At 35.2% G+C, this 18,173-nt stretch overlaps 1 protein-coding gene across 1 annotated transcript in view; it reads left to right on the forward strand.

Annotated features, from left to right (window-relative positions):
- Positions 1 to 18,173, forward strand: part of MED14 (mediator complex subunit 14) — a 306,818-nt gene that overhangs the window by 257,350 nt on the left and 31,295 nt on the right. Inside the window, exons 29-30 of the mRNA XM_090375928.1 lie at positions 4,639 to 4,894; positions 17,753 to 17,965. Of these exons, the coding sequence (XP_090232054.1) occupies positions 4,639 to 4,894; positions 17,753 to 17,965 (469 nt within the window). The remainder of the gene's footprint in view (positions 1 to 4,638; positions 4,895 to 17,752; positions 17,966 to 18,173) is intronic.

Below are 18,173 nucleotides of genomic sequence, written 5' to 3' on the forward strand. Positions count from 1 at the left end.
AAGAAATATTGTTCAAGGTTTAGGCCTAAATGGTTATCAAATGAACTAATAAGACTCGTAACAGAGAAGAAAAATGCATGGGATGCATATAAATTATCAAGCGACTCAGAAGCCTGTGGCAGTTATAAGCTAGTCTGTAATCAGGTCACAAAGGAGGTTAGGCAGGCAAAGGCAGATTACAAGAAATCTTTGGCAAAGGATGCTAAGAAAAACAGCAAGGATTTCTTTATTTATATAAACTCTAAAAGGAAGGGAATGAATCTGATCGGTTCGACTGTTGATGATCCTGCTAAGATAGCAAACAAACTGAATGAGTATTTTGCATCTACATTCACACATGAGGAGTTATTAAGGTTTGAAAATGGCAGAAGGTTATCAAATTGTAGCAGGGTGCTTAATGATTTTGTAATAACTGAGAGCAAAGTGGAAGAGAAATTTTTGAAGTTAAATATAAGAAAGGCACCTGGGGTGGATGGGATCTATCCAGTTATATTAAAGGAGGCAGCAAAGCAATTAAGAAAACCCTTAGCCATAATTATGGGAGCATCCTTGGACTCAGAGGAGGTCCCCACGGACTGGAGATGTGCAAATGTATCCCCAATTCACAAAGGGGGATCGAAGGGTGACACAAGTAATTATAGACCAGTTGGTTTAACTTCTGTTCCGGGTAAAATAATGGAATCACTGGTTAAAGATGCATTGCAGGATCATCTAGACAAGACTGCAGCAATAATTCAGACACAGCATGGGTTTGTTAAGGGAAAGTCTTGTCTGAAATTTGATAGGATATTATGATGTAGTTACAAAGGAACTGGATGCAAAAAATAATTTTGATATCATATATTTGGATTTCAGGAAAGCTTTTGACACTGTTGTGCATGGAAGACTATTGTACAAATTGGAGCAGAATGGTATTAAGGGTAAGTTGCTACAATGGATAAAAGGATGGTTCAGTGGGAGAAGACAGAGGGTGGTAATCAATGGGTGGTGTTCTTCATGGACTAATGTTATTAGTGGAGTCCCACAGGGTTCAGTGTTGGGTCCACTGTTGTTTTGTATATTTATCAATGATATTGATGAAGGTATATCAACCTTAGTATTGAAGTTTGCAGATGATACAAAGGTTGGCAGGGTTGTTAATGACAGTAATGGCAGTGTGTTACTGCAACAGGATCTAGAAAATTTCGGCAGATGGGCAGATAAGTGGCAACTGAAGTTTAACCTTGACAAATGCAAAGTACTGCATATGGGTAGAAGTAACCCCAAGAGAAACATACCAACTGTGTGGTACTACACTTAAGGTGGTAGAAAATGAAAAAGACCTGGGAGTAATTGTGCAGTCAGATATGAAGTTTTCTGAGCAATGCAGACAGGCTGCCAGGGCAGGTCATGGGGTTTTGTCAATGATATATAGGAATTTTGCTAGCAGGGAAAAGGAGGTGATTGTCCCTCTGTATAAGGCAATGGTCAGCCCATGCCTTGAGTACTGCATACAAGTCTGGAGGCCTCATTTTAGGAAGGATCTAGATTTACTTGAGCGTGTACAGAGAAGGGCAAGAAGATTGGTGAGGGGAATGAAGGGATCCTCTTACCAAGAGAGGCTTACGTTCTGCAAATTGCAGTGGCTGGAGAACAGGCACCTGCACGGTGATCTGATTGAGGTGTATAAGGCCTTGAATGGGTTGAGCACGCTGAATTCTGATTGGATCCTTCCACTTGTTCAGATTACGAACCTAAAGGGGCATAAATTCAAATTAAGAAAAGACAGATGTAAAATAGATGTGCGGAAATTTGCCTTTAGCCAGCGGGTGGTTAATTGCTGGAGCAAACTTCCATCTGTCGTTGTGGAAGTTGATAGGTTAAATAAAATTAAGGAGTAACTGGACAGGCATTTGGAGGGAATGGTGTGTTTTTTTTTTTTTTTTTTTTTGGCTGATGCTGCATAAGCTCATACACTTGCTTTCTTGCATCACATGCCACTACTACTATTTCAAAATTGCTTTTTTAAAAACAAGTTTAGTTAATGTACAGTTTTGCGTATATTTGTTAGCAAATATTAATAATTGTGTGTGTGTGTGTAAACAAGCAACAAACATAATACCCTTCAACTATGCTATACAGCAGCGTTTCCCAAACCTTTTTAGTCGTGGCACACTTTTCATCTCACAACATATTTACGGAACGCTTACGAAACACAAGTGTAGCAAGAGCCAAAGAAGTGTTGTTAATATTTTATTACATATGGCACACTGTGCATCAGGAGCATCTTTATTTCCAACACATGTAAAGCCGAAATTCAAATAACCGTCATTATACTTTCGTTTTGGTCTTTTATTAGTTGGTTCCTGTTTTTTTCACTTTGGATTTCTGGGGAACAAAATGCTGCAATTGTTCTTTCTTACTTTGAAGTGTAACAATACTATGTTCATTTTCATCGACCACAGTTGCACTACTAGACGTACTTTGCTTCTCATTTTAAAGTTCCTTTTTTCAACCACCAATCCACGATCACATATTTTAATAATAATAATTCAAAATACTAATAATTATCAAAAAAATTTATACAATTAAGTGAGTTTAGTTATGATATCGGTTCGCTTCCTCCCCTCCTTCAACCCATGTACTCCAGGCTAAATTGCATACAAATGGCATACTAGATCACCACATTGCTACTTTTTTTGTAGGTCTCATTCATTACCTCTATGCAAAGCCTGCCAAAATAAAGTGTTCCACGGATCTATTCGATTATTAGTCTGTCAGTATATTAATAACTGAAAAAAATTATGTTAAATATTATAATGATACAAAAGTGGTGTATGCTACAAATATGCAACATTTATTTATTTTATTATTATTATTTTTTTTAAATTATTAATTACAATTTTTTGCCGAACACTTGTTGACATCTCACAGAAGACTAGTGTTCTGTGGAACACAGTTTGAGAAATGCTGCTATACGGTATGTGAATAGTGATATGCATGAAAAAAGAAAAGAAATAATAATTGCCAGATTTCTATTGGTCCAATTTTAATGAAATTTGGGACGGCTCAATAAATCATTCCAAATGAACCAAATATAAACTTCCATGAAAATTCATCCACTAAGAGTTGAATTAATACATGCAAATGGAATGGGTGGACAAAGAAATAATAATTGCTGAATTTCTATTGGTCTGATTTTAATGAAATTTGGAATTACCTTACATGTCTGTCTAGTAGAACTAAGTATAAATTTGAATAAAATCCATTCGCTGGGGGTGGATTTATTACATGCAGATAGACTGACGTGACAGAGAAATGATAATTGCCAGTTTTATATTGGTCCAATTTTAATGAAACTGAGATAGCTTGACAAACTTTTCTAAAATGCCAATTATAAAATTTTATAAAAATCCATCTGTTAGGAGTTGAGTTATTACGTGTGGACAGATGGATAGACATGGTGCAGACAATAGGAACATTATGCATATATGCTAATGAGCCTAATAATTCATGATTTATAACAAAAAAATAAATAAAAATGATCAGGAAGCAAACAACTGTTATATATGAAAGAAAATTATTTTGTCATCCACCATATTCCCATTAATTCCTCCATTCAGCACATGGTAAAATACATAGTATCCATAGTTTCAGCTACAGTTATATGATATATGTATAGCCTGTATAATATGCATATAAAAGAGAGAGGAAAAAAAAAAAAAAAAAGAAGAAGAAGAAATACCAATTGCTGGATTTCTATTGGTTCAGTTTTAATGAAATTTGGAAAAAATCTCAATAAATTATTCTAAACAGCCAAACATAATTTCATGAAAATCTATTCACTGAGAGTTGTTATTACATGCAGGCAGATAGACATACAAAGAAATAATGACTGCCAGATTTCTGTTGGCTTGATTTTAATAAAATTTGGGATTGCTCAAAAAATCTTTCTGCAAGAGCCAAACAAAATTTTATAAAAAATCTCATTAGAGTTGTGGAGTTATGTGCAGATGAATGGATGTGGTGAAGACACTTGGCACATTACTGTATATGTTGACACACCTGAAGGGGGCTACAAAAGTATGCTATCAGTCAGTCTCCATTTATCTTATAATTCAAACTGATATCTGTTATGCATGTAGTGTGACCATTGAGCTGTTAATACTAATTGAAAAAAAAATAATAAAAAAGCTCTATTCACAGCTGCACTATAATTTTCTAAAAATGAGTTTTCTGATAAATAAAAGTGTCCAATTAGATTAAAATTTAAAGGGAAAAAATTCTTAAAAACTTATTTTACCCCCCCCCCCAAAAAAAAAGACAACTTGCCAAATTTCTAATTGGATTCCAAATCATTATTAATTTGGAAGAAACATTTCAGATTACTAGGCTGGGAACTGTAGCAAATGATAGGTCTCTGTTATAAAAGTGTTGCAGATTCTGATATCTAAAAGTTTGCATGTATATAATGCTCCTTTCACTCATTCATTTCCTTACACATTTCTAGTGGCATAGCCCAAATTCACAATGTAAATTCAAAAATATTGATTCTAACATTATGTTACAACTTAATTATAACTTTATTTGGAATGTTTAAATAGTTTAGAAGTTTAAGTTTTAAAAATTTATTCTTCAACATTTCTTTGTAATTTATAGGGTTATGGAGCTTCTCCCAATCCATCATTTTCTTTGGCATCTCCTCCCTCACTTGGTTCTCAATCTCAGTCACATGTAAGTCCCTCTCCTTCTATGTTACCAATGCAAGCCCCATCACCAGGCAATATATTTGCTACTAATTCTCCGGTGAACCCACTTCATGCTCCATCTCCATCATTTCTTCCTGCACCTTCCCCTTCTTCATCAACTTCTCAGGTGACAATGCAGTCACCAGCAAGCTTTATGGGACAACAAGGTAAAAAATTTAATAATTTTTACATATCTTTTATATATTTGTATTTTTTTCATTTACATGCCTCAATTACAATTCTTTTGACACTTAGATAGTATACGAGGGGTATTCCATAAGCTCCAAGACTCTTTAATATAGTCTCCTTGTAAAAAACTTCAGCACTGCTGGTCCAAGTGTGTAAAGTTACAAGAATACTATATTGAAAAGTAAACTAGAACTGATTCTCCAGCTGCATAGAATGTTTTGTTTTATTCATGGGTTTGAATCCTGCCTCGGGCATGGATCAGAGTAGTACAAAAACATTGGGAGGTGTATTATGGCCACAGAAGCTGATGCGCCAACAACTAACAAAGAAAAAGAAAAAAAAAAAAAAAATGTTTTGTCAAGGCTATTAGAATATTCACCCAGCAACCATAACCATGCTGGTTGTCCTCTCTCTCTCTCTCTCTCTCTCTCTCTCTCTCTAAAGTTAAGAAACATGGAAGTTAGAAACAGTAGATCAGGTAAATATAGAGAAAGCTTAAGTAACTTAAATATTATGCAATGGTGGATGTATTACCATTCTATTGAAAGAGTTTTCAGACAGTATGCAAGCTACCTCAAGTGAGTTTTTAAAGAAATTTGAAAGTTTTAAAAGAAAAATTGGCAAACTGTATACAAAAATCTTTTTAAATATTAAATTTTTCCTCAATTTTGACTTGATAGCCAAGCATTGCAGTGAAATTGTCAAAAAAAAAAATATATATATACAAATATAAAAATGAAGTATTTTTTATATTCTTGTGTGTGTGTGTGTGTGTGTGTGTGTGTGTGTGTGTGTGTGTGTGTGTGTGTGTGTGTGTGCTATAATATCCTCCACTGATAATTGTTCTGATGAAAGTGCATCCAATTTTGTCAGTTTCCTGCATTTCTTTTTCTTTATTTCATTACTAACTTGTTTCAAAAGTTAGAACAAGTTATTAGAAGCAGTATGTGATGCAATCAGACTTCATCACTCTTAATGTAGAACAGTGATACATCATCAAATTTCTGTTAAATGGAAAGCGAATAAAACTGACTGAAATTCTCCACAGGTTAAGTGCACAGTGCAGCGATTTTATTTTATTTTTTTTATTTTGACTTTATAGCAAATAAAGGCCATGTTTTTGTTTTGTTATTTGGTTTTTAGGAGCATTAGCAACTAAGGCCATATTGCTCCGGGATATGCGGTGGTCATTCCCTGACCTTTCTGCATCCTCAGTATTTGGTGGTGACGGGCTCGAACCCCGGTCTAATCAAGAAGCGTGTGCTACGCACTGCTGCTGCTTCCCACCTGGCTACGGAGGCGCTAAAGGCCATGAGGCCACATATCAAGGAGCTGGGTATATTCTTGCCATGTGTATGCTATATCCAAAATTTTCATTACTTCAAAGGGCATGCCCCCCCCCTTCTTACTACTAAACACACCATGAATTGTCAAACAAATAGATCAAAATTTATCTGTGAAAAGATCTAAACCTCTCAAACACATCCTCATTCATTTCAAAAATATATGTGGTCTCGGTTCTAATCTCAATGATGTTCTTTTCCACTTAGAGTCTGCCAAACCCCATGTATTTTTCTGACAGAATTCCAGTTATCGATTGATTCAACCACTGCTCTTCTCAGTTGTGGGAATTATTCACTGAATGATTCCTTTTGCTTCAAAGGTGGTACTTGTGATATTACTATGTCTATCATGGGATAGACGTAGTAATTTGGAATCTCCTCTTTTCAATCTTCTCTGGCTTAAAATCTCTCTACCACATTATATCAAATTCATCTGTTGCCTCTATCATTCTCCCAACTCCACTAATCACTTGGAACTGTTTGACTTTCTCTCTTTGAAACTTTACTTTCTCCAGTCGAACTTTCCAAACAGTGAGGTAATTTTCCTTTGTGATTTTAATGTTCACAACTCAAGCTAGCTTTCATGTTCTATTCACATGGACCCAGCTGGTCGAGATACTGAGGCTTTTGCAGTTACTAATGACCTCACACAGATTGTTCATTTACCTACTAGAATACCAGGCAATCCTGACCATGCAGCCAACGTGCTTTATCTTTTACTCTAAACAACCTGTCTAAGTACACGGTTGAGGTGTATATTCCTTTAGGCACCTCAGATCAGAACTTGGTGACAGTCTCTTCTTTCATGGCCATTCTTGACCTCGAGTTGTTTGGCATTACAAGAATGCAAAATAGAATGATCTACAACATTTCTTATCTTCTTTTCCTTGGTTGCATTATTGTTTCAAATCTTCTGATGTCAATATTTGTTCAGATCATGTCAGTGAAATTATTCTTGTAGGGATGAAATCGTTTATTCAGTGCTCCACCTTAAAATCTTATCCTTTATCCAAACATTGGTTTTCCAATAAATGTGCTAAAGATGTTCAAGAGAAGAATATTGCATGTCGTAATTGGCTTGTATCCAAATCTCTGGGTTGATTTTTTGCCTACACCAGAGCTAGCAACAATTAAACCATTCCAAACTAGATTTTGAACAGGCTAACGATAGAAAACTTGCTTCTTGTCCAAATGGTAGTTGATCATTCTTGTCTCTTGCCAAAGCTATTGGCTGCAACTTTTGCCCATCTCTGTCAAAACCAGATGGTTCTATTGCCACTTTAGCCAAAGATAAAGCTGACCTGCTGGCATCCTACTTTTCTTCCAACTTGTGTATATATCTCAGTAAACCTCCTCCTACCATTTTCCAGTACACTGCATTCAATGCCTCCTGTGGTCTTCTGTCAAAAGGATGTCAGAAGGATTTTGAACAATTTTGATGCTAAGAAAGCTCCATATCCTGATGGTATGTCTCCACTTGTTCTCAAAACCTGTGCTCCTGAACTTACTCCTAGTCTGAACTTACTCCTCACCTTTTTTCACTTTCTTATTCCAATGGTGCTAAGAAACTTTGAACAACAAAGTTTCCCTTCTGCTTGTAAATTTTCTCATATCCAACCAGTCCCTAAAAAGGGTTACAAATCACTCCCATCCAATTATCATCCCATTACACTTACTTATATTCTTTCTAAAATAGAGGAGAAATCAATTAACCACCAAATTTTAAAACTATCTAGAAACCTTACCTCTGATCAACCATTGCCAGCATGGATTCCATCAGTGTTGATCCACTGGTGATATTCTGTCTTATGTTACCCCTCTATGGACAAATTCAATGCAAAAATCTGGTGAAACTCAAGCATTTGCTCTTGACATTTCAAAAGCTTTTGATTGTGTTTGGCATAAAGGTCTTCCAAATAAGCTTCCATCTTATGGTTTGCCAACCATCTTGTGTAATTGGGTATCCAGTTTTCTCTCTGACTGCTCACTGCAGGTGATGGTAGATGGCTCTCTCTTCTGACTTCACTAATGCTGGTGTTCCCCAAAGTTCAGTTCTTTCTCTCACTCTTTTCCTCTTGTATATTAATGATCTGCTTCCATTGACCGAAATCCTATCCATAGTTTTGCTGATGATAGTACATTGCATTCCACCTTCCAGTTTAAGAAACCTTGCCCTGCACAAACAGATTCATATTCTCGAATATCTGCTACCAATTCCTTAAATTCTAATTTTCTGGTAATTCTTCAGTAGGGCAAAGATAACTTACTTGATTTCAGTCCTACTAAAACTCAGTCTTGTCTTATATCTCTAAAAAGAATTCCTCTACTCCTATATTTATCTTCGATGACGGTCTCATTTCTAGGCAAAATCATATATCTCTATTGGAGTTTATCCTGACTTCTAATCTTGGCATAAGCATATTACAAATATTGCTTACTCTGCATCTAAAAAACTCTTTTTAACAATAGTAATTTGTACAGCTGTTTGGAAGTAAACAGCTGTACAAATTGCAAATACACCCTACCATGGAATATATTTTTCACATCTGGGATGGTGCCCCCAAAATCTTTTTCAGGTTCTTATATTCCATTCAAAATAGGTCAGTTGGATTAGTTAATGACGCATCTGTAACAGAATCTCTCCACTCTGTCTCATAGACGCTCTGTTTCTGCTGCATGCCTTTTCTATAGATACTTTCACGGGCACTACTCTTCAGTGAATTGGCTTCTATAATTCCCGCTCTTCCTTCCAAAGCAGTCCGAACACATACCACAACCTGTCAACATCCTTTTACTGTCCAGCTGCAAATTCGCTGAACTAACTTTTCTTCTTCCTCATTTATTCGTTCAACTTCCGTTTTCTGAAACAGCCTTCCCTCGCATGTATTTCCTAAAAATTGCAATCTACAGAAATTCAAGTTTAATGTAAACAAGTGTCTTCTCAACCTTGAACACATGCATGGTACTAAATACTATAGGTTTAATACCTCTCGTGTTTGAAACTTTCATTTAAAAAAATAAATAAAAAATTATAATGAGATTGTTGAAAAAAATCAAGATGAAATGTCAAAAAAAAAAGTTTAAAAATAATCAAATATAAACCAAAGTAGTTATTTTTTATGCCATAATAACCTCTCCATTTATATGTGTATTGTTTAATTGAGTTTCAGCAAATTATTGTTCTGAATTCTAGAGAATTTCTTAAATGTCAGCTTGTGTAAGCTTACATCAACTCAACCTTTCTGAAGGGTTGTGATACCCCATAGCAGTTTACCAAACTATCGTAAATATAGAAACTGCTACTATTACAGCTTATTTACTTACCTCCCAGGATATTAGACAATTCTAACCATACACATTTCTATGCACAAATACATATCTGCTGGCCAAAAATATATGAACCTTTTGTATTAAGACAGTCATGGACAGAAGAAATGCAAATAGATACACAAAGAAAATTGTGAGTGGAGTGATAACATGTTGCCTCGTTGAGTATAAAGACTGCACAGGCTGTTGAACTGTAGTAACCTGAAGACATCATTGGGAAAGCATGTGATATATCTGAATAAGGTCTTATGGTGTGGTGCATTATAATAATAATTAGGAAAAAGATTTTCCTAATTATTATTTTTAAATAACTTTTGTTGAATTTCTTTTGTTTTTTAAAAATAACTACTCATGCCTTTAATTTGGTAATAAATATTTTGAAAATTTGCTTTTATAGAAAAATATTTGAGAATATGTGCTGGCACACATTCTCAAATATTTAAAAGTTAATACTATAGTTCATACGTTTAATATTATTTTTAAAATATCTGTATGCAAGGCAGTACTGTAAATCTTGTCCAGTAGTATACCATGATAAGTAAATTTGTTTGGATAAAATTTTGATTGGTTTATGCAAGCACAATATGCTGTGGGGGGGGGGACATGTTGGTTGAGTTCCATTTTCAAATAAATACTGTAAGTGCACATACTGGAGAAAAAATACAAACCTTTGTATTAAAACAGTCAGAGTCAGTAAATTGCAATGGGGGTTGTAACCTCCAATAGAAATTTACCGAACTGTCATAAATATAGAAACTGCTACTGTTACAGCTTATTTACTTATTTCCCAGGATACTATACAATTCTAACCTTATGCACACACTGGCCAAAAAAATATGAACCTTTTGTATTAAGACAGTCACAGACAGAAGAAATGCAAATAGATGCAAAGAAAATTGAATGGAGTGATAACATGTTGCCCTGTTGAGTATAAAGACGGCACAGGCTGTTCAACTGCAGTAACCTGAAGACAGCATTGGGAAAACGTGTGATATACCTGACATTGAATACGGTCTTATGGTGTGGTGAATTGTGGGTAAATGTTTAGCAGGAGGCATAATTCAAGAAACAAAGCATATATAACTGGTTCTCAAAGGCATTCATCTCAAAGGTTTTAATGACTGAAAACAATTGATTCTTCCACATTACAAAGATGTAGATGTGGCAATAAAACAATACTTCAAGGGTGAAGCTGTCATACTCTAAGGAAGACTATATGAAAAAATAGGACATCCAGTGTGTGCAGCAAATAACATATGAATTCAACCAGTCTAGAACTACCCTATTTCAACATGTACCATGTGCAGGGAATTGAAGAAATTGGGTATTGACAATCAACTGCCATTCAGAAGCCACTTTTTTCAGAGAAAAACAGAAAAATTCACTTGTGCTGAGAATATCATAATTGGACAGTGGAAGAGAGGAGGAAATCATGTGGGCAGATGAAGCACAGTATACTGTTTTGCACTGTTGGTAGGCAGAGAGTGTGGTGAGAACCTCATGGAGCGATGTACCCACTTTGCATTGTTAGGACAACATAAGCATCTGGAGGCAGTATCATGGTATGGGAATTTTTTTTTTTTTTTACGAAAACCCCAAACACAAGAGGTATTAGAACTTATAGTACTTAGTACTGTGCTTGAGTTGGAGGTTGAGAAGACAAAAGAAAATATTTGTTGACATTAGACTTCAACTTCTGTAGACTAATTTTCAGGAAATACATATGAAGGAAGGTTGTTTCAGAAAACGGCAGTTGAATAAATAAACAAGAAAGATGAAAATTGGTTCAGTGAGTTTGAAGTTCGAAGTAAGTGGATGTTGGCTGGTGGCGGCACGTGTTCGGACTGTTTTGAAAGAGAGAGCGGGAATTATTGAAGCCAACTCAGAAGAACGGTCCCCATCAAAATATCTGTAGAAAAGGCATGCAGCAGAAAAAGTATGTCTATGAGACAGTGAGTGGAGAGACTTAATTAATGACTTCTCTGTTAGAGAGGAGTCGTTAATTAACCTAACTTCCCTCTTCTGAATGGAATATAGAAGCCTGAGAGAGGTTTTGGTGGCACCGCCCCAGATGTTGGAATAATATTCCATGGTGGGGCGGATTTGGGATTTGTACAGAGTGAACAGCTGTTTGGAAGAAAAGTTACGCCAAGAGCAAAAGAGAAAACCAAGTTTTTTAGATGCAGAGGAAGCAATATTTGTAATATGCTCGTGCTAAGAGAGATTAGAAGTCAGGGTAATCCCCAAAAGAGATATCATTTTGCCTAGAAATTGGAGTGTCACCAAAGATAAGCATAGGAGCAGAAGAATCCTTTTTGCAAGATATAAGACAAGACTGAGTTTTAGAAGGATTGAAATCAACTAAGTTGTCTTTGCCCCACTGGAGAATTATCTGGAGATTGGCATTTAAAGAATTGGTAGCGGATATTCGAGAAGTTGAAACTGATTGAGCAGGGCGAGGTTTCTCAAACTGGAAAGTGGAATGCAATGTGCTATCATCAGCAGAACTATGATAGGATTTCCAGTCAATGGAAGAAGTTCATTAATATATAAGAGGAAAAGAGTGGGGGAAAGAAGTGAACCTTGGCGTACACCAGCATTAGTGAAGAAGATAGAAGACAGAGAGCCATCTACCATCACCCTCAGTGAGCGATCAGAGAGAAAACTGGATAACCAGTTACAAAAGGCAGTTGGCAAACCATAAGATGGGAGCTTGTTTAGAAGACCTCTATGCCAAAAACGATCGAAAGCCTTTGAGATGTCAAGAGCAACTGCTTGTGTTTCACCGAACTTCTCCATTGAATTTGTCCATAAATGGGTAACATAAGCCAGAATATCACCAGTGGATCAACACTGACGGAATCCATACTGGTGATTGTTCATCAGACTAGGTAGTTTTAAGAGTTGACGGTTAATTGATTTCTCCATTACTTTAGAAAGAGTAGAAGTAATTGCAATGGGACGATAATTGGATGGGAGGGATATGTCACCCTTTTTAGGAACTGGCTGGATATAAGCAAATTTCCAACCAGAAGGAAAAACACTTTTGGAATAAGAAAGTAAAAAAAGGTGGCAAAGAACAGGGGTAAATTCAGGAGCACAGGTTTGGAGAACAAGTGGAGAAATACCATCAGGACCTGGAGCTTTCTTAGCATCAAGATTTGTCAAAATCCTTCTGACATCGTTTTGACAGAAGACCACAGGAGGCATTGAATTTAGCGTGCTGGGAATGGTGGGAGGTGTTTTACCAAGATCATGAATACATGGGTTGTAAGAAAAATGGGATGCTAGCAGGTCAGCTTTATCTTTGGCTGAAGTGACAACAGAACCATCTGGTTTTGACAGGTGGGAGCAGAGATGGGAAAAAGTTGTGGCCAATAGTTTTGGCAAGAGACCAGAATGCTCGGCTACTATTAGGGCAAGAAGCAAGTTTTCTACTCTTAGCCTGTTCAAAATCTAGGTTCCGTTGATACCGGTGGATGGTTGAATGCCATCCAGGCATTCTACCTTCCACCGGTATCAACTTCTGCACCCTTCAATGTTACTGTTTTATTCCAAAGGTGATGGTCACTTTATGGAAGACAATGCGACAGCATATCATTTTAGAATTTTGCCCATGTTCATCTGTATTCTCACCTCATGCAAGAAGTATTTAAAGAACATGGCACGGATATCCATCATCTTCCCTGGCCACCCACATTCACCTGATCTCCATCTTATTGAGAATGTGTGGGTAATGGTGAGAGCTATTCAGCACTGGAGTCCATTATTGCTATTCTCAGCTTTGTGTCATTTGACATTACAAGAATACAAAATGGGATGATCTGCAAGATAATACTTATAATCCATGCAAAAATGGATAAAATATTTGCGTGGATTATAATGAGAATTCCAATTTTATGTTATCTCTCTCCGTAAACTTTGTTACTATGCACAAACTGTTCTTATTAATTACAGTAAGTGAGTCAACAACTATGTTGATGTCACTTTAAAAAAGCAGAGAGCGGTAGACAGACCCCTTTGTTGTGAGTACAACTGTGGGGGAGTTTGATACAACTGCAAAATTTAATCTTGATTTTGTGAAATTAAATCTGTTTTTGCATTTGTGTGCATCCATAAGTTGCTATTTACAGAAAAAGATTAACCGTGGGAGCTTCTTGAAAGGAAAATATTAACAAGCTGTATACTAAAATAAATAATTACATAATATTGGTGTAAATACACCACAGTTTACCCATAAGTTTAACTACATAAGTAGTGTTGAGGCATCTTTAGATTTTATCTCGTATTGCAGCTACCTTCACAACGAGATACCAAGGTATTGGTACTACTTCAAATAAACAACACTTCTCTAATAGAAGAGGCTACTGTTATTTATTCTCAGTGGGCACCTAATGATGTCTTAACACTACTTATGTAGTTAAACTTATGGGTAACCTATGGTGTATTTACACCAATATTATATAGTTAATTTCAACCCATGACATATTATGCATTGTGCATTTATTCTTCTAAAATAAATAATGTATAAATGAAAAGACTTATAGGATGAATAAAATTTTTGGTATAATTCAAACTTGTGGTGCTGCTAAATACTGTATTAAAGCAAGTTCAGTTCTCACTATTTTTTGACTTGGTGACTTTTTGATGTTGTGCCCACCTGTCCATCAGTTTTGTAGCTTGGAATTTTATTTTTGCTATTCTTGCTATTTTATCAGCAAAGAAGTTTCATTTTCAGTGAATTGAGTGAGTTCAGAAATTTTCAGCTTGTGTGAATAAAAATTAATTTTATTAAATTTTAATTTATTTAAAAATGTAAAGAGTGTTCAAAAGAAAAGGTGAAAAAAGTGATTATCTTATTTTCTGTTTGTTTGCTTTTCAGTTATCAGGGTGGATGGTGTGTGTTCTACTTAATGCTTAAGAAAGTTTCCATAAAGCAAAATTCAAAATCCAGTGACATTTGCTTTCTTAAAACGTTTAAGGACAAAACCTCTACTGTTTTCCCTTTTAACTTAAAAGCTTTAAGAAGAGGTATTTCTTATAAATAACTTTGTCCGGGTATACAGTCTTGTTAAAAAACAAACTAATGTGATTGTATTTTCTTCATAGACAGTTTGTACATAAATGAAATACATAAATGACTTTAACCAAGGTGCTTGGAATCTAAAGTCATTATTATGGCACAACAGTTTAAATATTTTTAAAACTTAACTGTAGAAGATTTGGTGGCCACCTGTTTAATTCTAAAAACACATCTTTAATGTTTAATTCAGTATTTTTGACATTTTAAAACTTTAAAAAATGACATTTATTAACATGCAGTTTCTTTAAGAGCACTACTGTTAATGAAACAAACATTAGTATTAGTAGTGGAAAATTATACAAGGAAGCAGTCTTAATCAGCATTGATCTAATGCACATTACAATTTCATGGATTCTCTGTGATTCTGCACATAATTCTTGGAGAAGATGTAAAATTTAAAGGCTCCAGAAACCGTATAATAATGCTAAATGTAGCACACCAGCAAATTTTTGCTATAGCTCCATTCAGTTTATACCAAAGAGAACAAATACAGAATGGCTAACTGAATTTTAAGAACACTGCACTCTGCATTTGCAAATCTTTGGCAGTGCTGAAAATTTTTGGCACCTTTGTATAAGTGATATCGTAGTATAAAGAAAGATTCCTGTTAGTTGCTCCCTCTTTCCTCCAATATGCGAGTTATTGACAGTTCACATAATTTCCTCCATAGACATTGGCTTGAGGCTTTCCATTTTGAGATTAGCCACCGCAACATGTCATGACCAACCAGAGCATATAGGAGCCTGAAATTAGGTTCCTATTAGTGGTCCTCACCTGTTCAAGGCACTTCATTCTGATATTCAATCAAATTCTTTTTCTTTTTATATATATTTTAGATTATATTTATGTATTAATCATAAACCTTCCTAGTGCTATTTTTTTGCTTTTGCTATCTTAACATTAACTTAGTTTTTTGTTAGAATGTATTATACAGGTGACCCCTGCTTAACGCTGATAATTCGTTCCGGAAAAACAGAGCACTAAGTGAATCCAAAGTTAAGCGAGTGCCACGTTCCCATAAGGTAACATGTATATTTGTGAGTTGCGGTTGGTGCCATAGGATATTTCCTAATAAACAGTAGTGAAAAGATGCACAAATGTCGGTCAAAATATTTAATATTCAAATATTTGTACCTATAAAATATTCTCCATTACATATGTATGTAATTATGTGGTAACTACTTGCATATCAAAATTAAACTTAAAATTCCAATTAAAATCATGAATTTAATTGAATTTAATTGAAATTTAATCATGAAAAATGTGTCAGTTTTGGGTTGTACTTTGGCCCTCTTCCTGGTAAACTAAAAGGGGTTTTAATTTTAAATCCCCCACAGCATTACCACCCAACAATAAAGTCAACCAATCCTTCGCCGCTTTGAAACGTGGCATGTTTTTTTCTTCTTTCAATATGAAACTTCTTTTAGGCATTCGTTTCCAAAAAAGTTCTGCTTCATCTATGTTAAAAACTTGAGAAGTATAACACATAATACCCGTCTTCAATAATTTTAACAAGTTCTTTTTTGAAAGTTTCGGCTCCTTGATCTGCACTTGCAGCCTCTCACTGGATTTTAAATCTGTTGAATCAGCCCTTACTAGTTTTAAATAGTTCCACATTTTTTTAAATTTTTTTAGGTGAGTTTTCTTCAGATCATCATATAGGCTAATCTCTCTCACTCTTTTTTTTTTTTTTTTTTTTTTTATAATATTTAACTTAACTGAATTCTGCATTGGATATTGTCTTCAATAAAATTAGTCTCTCCATTTCAATCCTAACAGCTGTCTTTCCCGCTGCTAAAATTAATTCTTTATTTTTTATAATTGTTCTTACAGTTAAACTTGCCAGTCCTAAATTATGGTACACATCCACTTGTCATTGATCGGAATTGATTCACTTCAAAACATCTAATTTAATTTTCAAATTCAGTCTTTCTCTTACATTTATAGTCTTTGTACTGCATTCAGACGTTGCTTTTCATTCTTATCTGCCATTATTAACTCTTCAAAAATGTAACTGCTTTGATTGCGTTAATTATGATACAATGTTTGAATAAACTGTCCATTATGCACAATGTCTAATACTGTACTGAGTGCTGACCAGGCTAGCCGGGTGAGTAAAGTGCCTGCCCTGGCAACCCAAAGGTTGCGGGTTTGAATCCCGCCTCGGGCTTGGATTAGAGTAGAAAATGCAAAAAAAAACCTTCGGAGGTGCAATATGGCCGCAGAAGCTGATGCGCCAACAACTAACAAAAAAAAAAAAAAAAAAACCTGTACTGAGTGATGACTAGACTTCGGATAAATGCATATAACACAAATATTACAAGCAATATACTTGATAATTTTTTTAAAATGTTGATCTCGGAACTACATAAGTCACTGTACTGCAATTAAATTAGCGTGTGAGAAAATTTCACTGAGTGTGGGAAAATTTCTCAAGTTGGCATGGGAAACATTTTAATGCTGTTTTGCTATTCATTTTCAAGCTATCGACTCCATCAAATGAAACGATTTCGTTAAATATGCCAAAAATTCAATCTGTAAAAGAGCCTTATAGCCAGATACAGGTTATAATATAAGATCGGCATAAAGCGAATCGCGTTATAACGAGGGCTTGCTGTAATATAATATTCCTTAGTGTTCTTTTTTTAGATATCTGATAACACATACACTTGTTATAAGTTGTATAAATTATCTTATGTGTGAACTATTAGTGGAAGAATGGCTATGGAATATTTTATTGCAATCATAATGCATGCTGTATAATATTTTAGCTACTTTTGCTAGTCCCATCGTCTAGTATCAACTGTGTATGATGTTTTCCTATATGTCGAGCAGCCATTATAATGGTTGTTGTTGCGAGTTGATAAAGAATGCTGCCGACATTAAAAAGCATTATTTATAATTTCTTCTTCTTTCAACAGTTGGGAACCCTTGTTTTCTGGATGTTATAAAATGGTTTTATTCAAATTTGGTTGGTACTCATTTGAGTGTGGTGGTTCAGAAAAAATAATAGTTATCTACTAAGATTTGAACAGCAGTTTTTGTAATACAAATTACATTTTTATTTGTGTTATTTGTATTAGGTCATGGAGAAGGTGGATCTCCTTTTCCTACTCCAGGTTCTACAGGAAATTTATCAATGTCATCCCCTGCAACAGGAACATGGCCAGGCAGCCCTTCTGTACCCCGTCCATCTCCTCGTTCTCTGGGCACAGCTCAAAGCCCAGGCAGTAGTAGTCACCCTGCATTACATAGTCCTCAAGCTGGAACATCAGGGGATCATGCTAAACCACCAGGTAATATACTAAATATTACTTTAATTGGAGATTGTTCAAAATGAGATGTTACTCATTTTGTTATTGCAGAACTTTTCTGCAGTGACAAAAGCTCTATTTTGGAAAACTATACCTGTACTTTCTTGTCTACCAGAAGTTTGATATACAAGTTTTAATCAAGAGGTTCTAAGGCTATTTTTCTAAAAAAAAAAAAAAAAGTAGAGTACAT

This window comes from Mastigoproctus giganteus, chromosome 6 (assembly GCF_048544385.1).
Source record: "Mastigoproctus giganteus isolate SK-2022 chromosome 6, ASM4854438v1, whole genome shotgun sequence".
Classification (NCBI taxonomy): Eukaryota; Metazoa; Arthropoda; class Arachnida; order Uropygi; family Thelyphonidae; genus Mastigoproctus; species Mastigoproctus giganteus.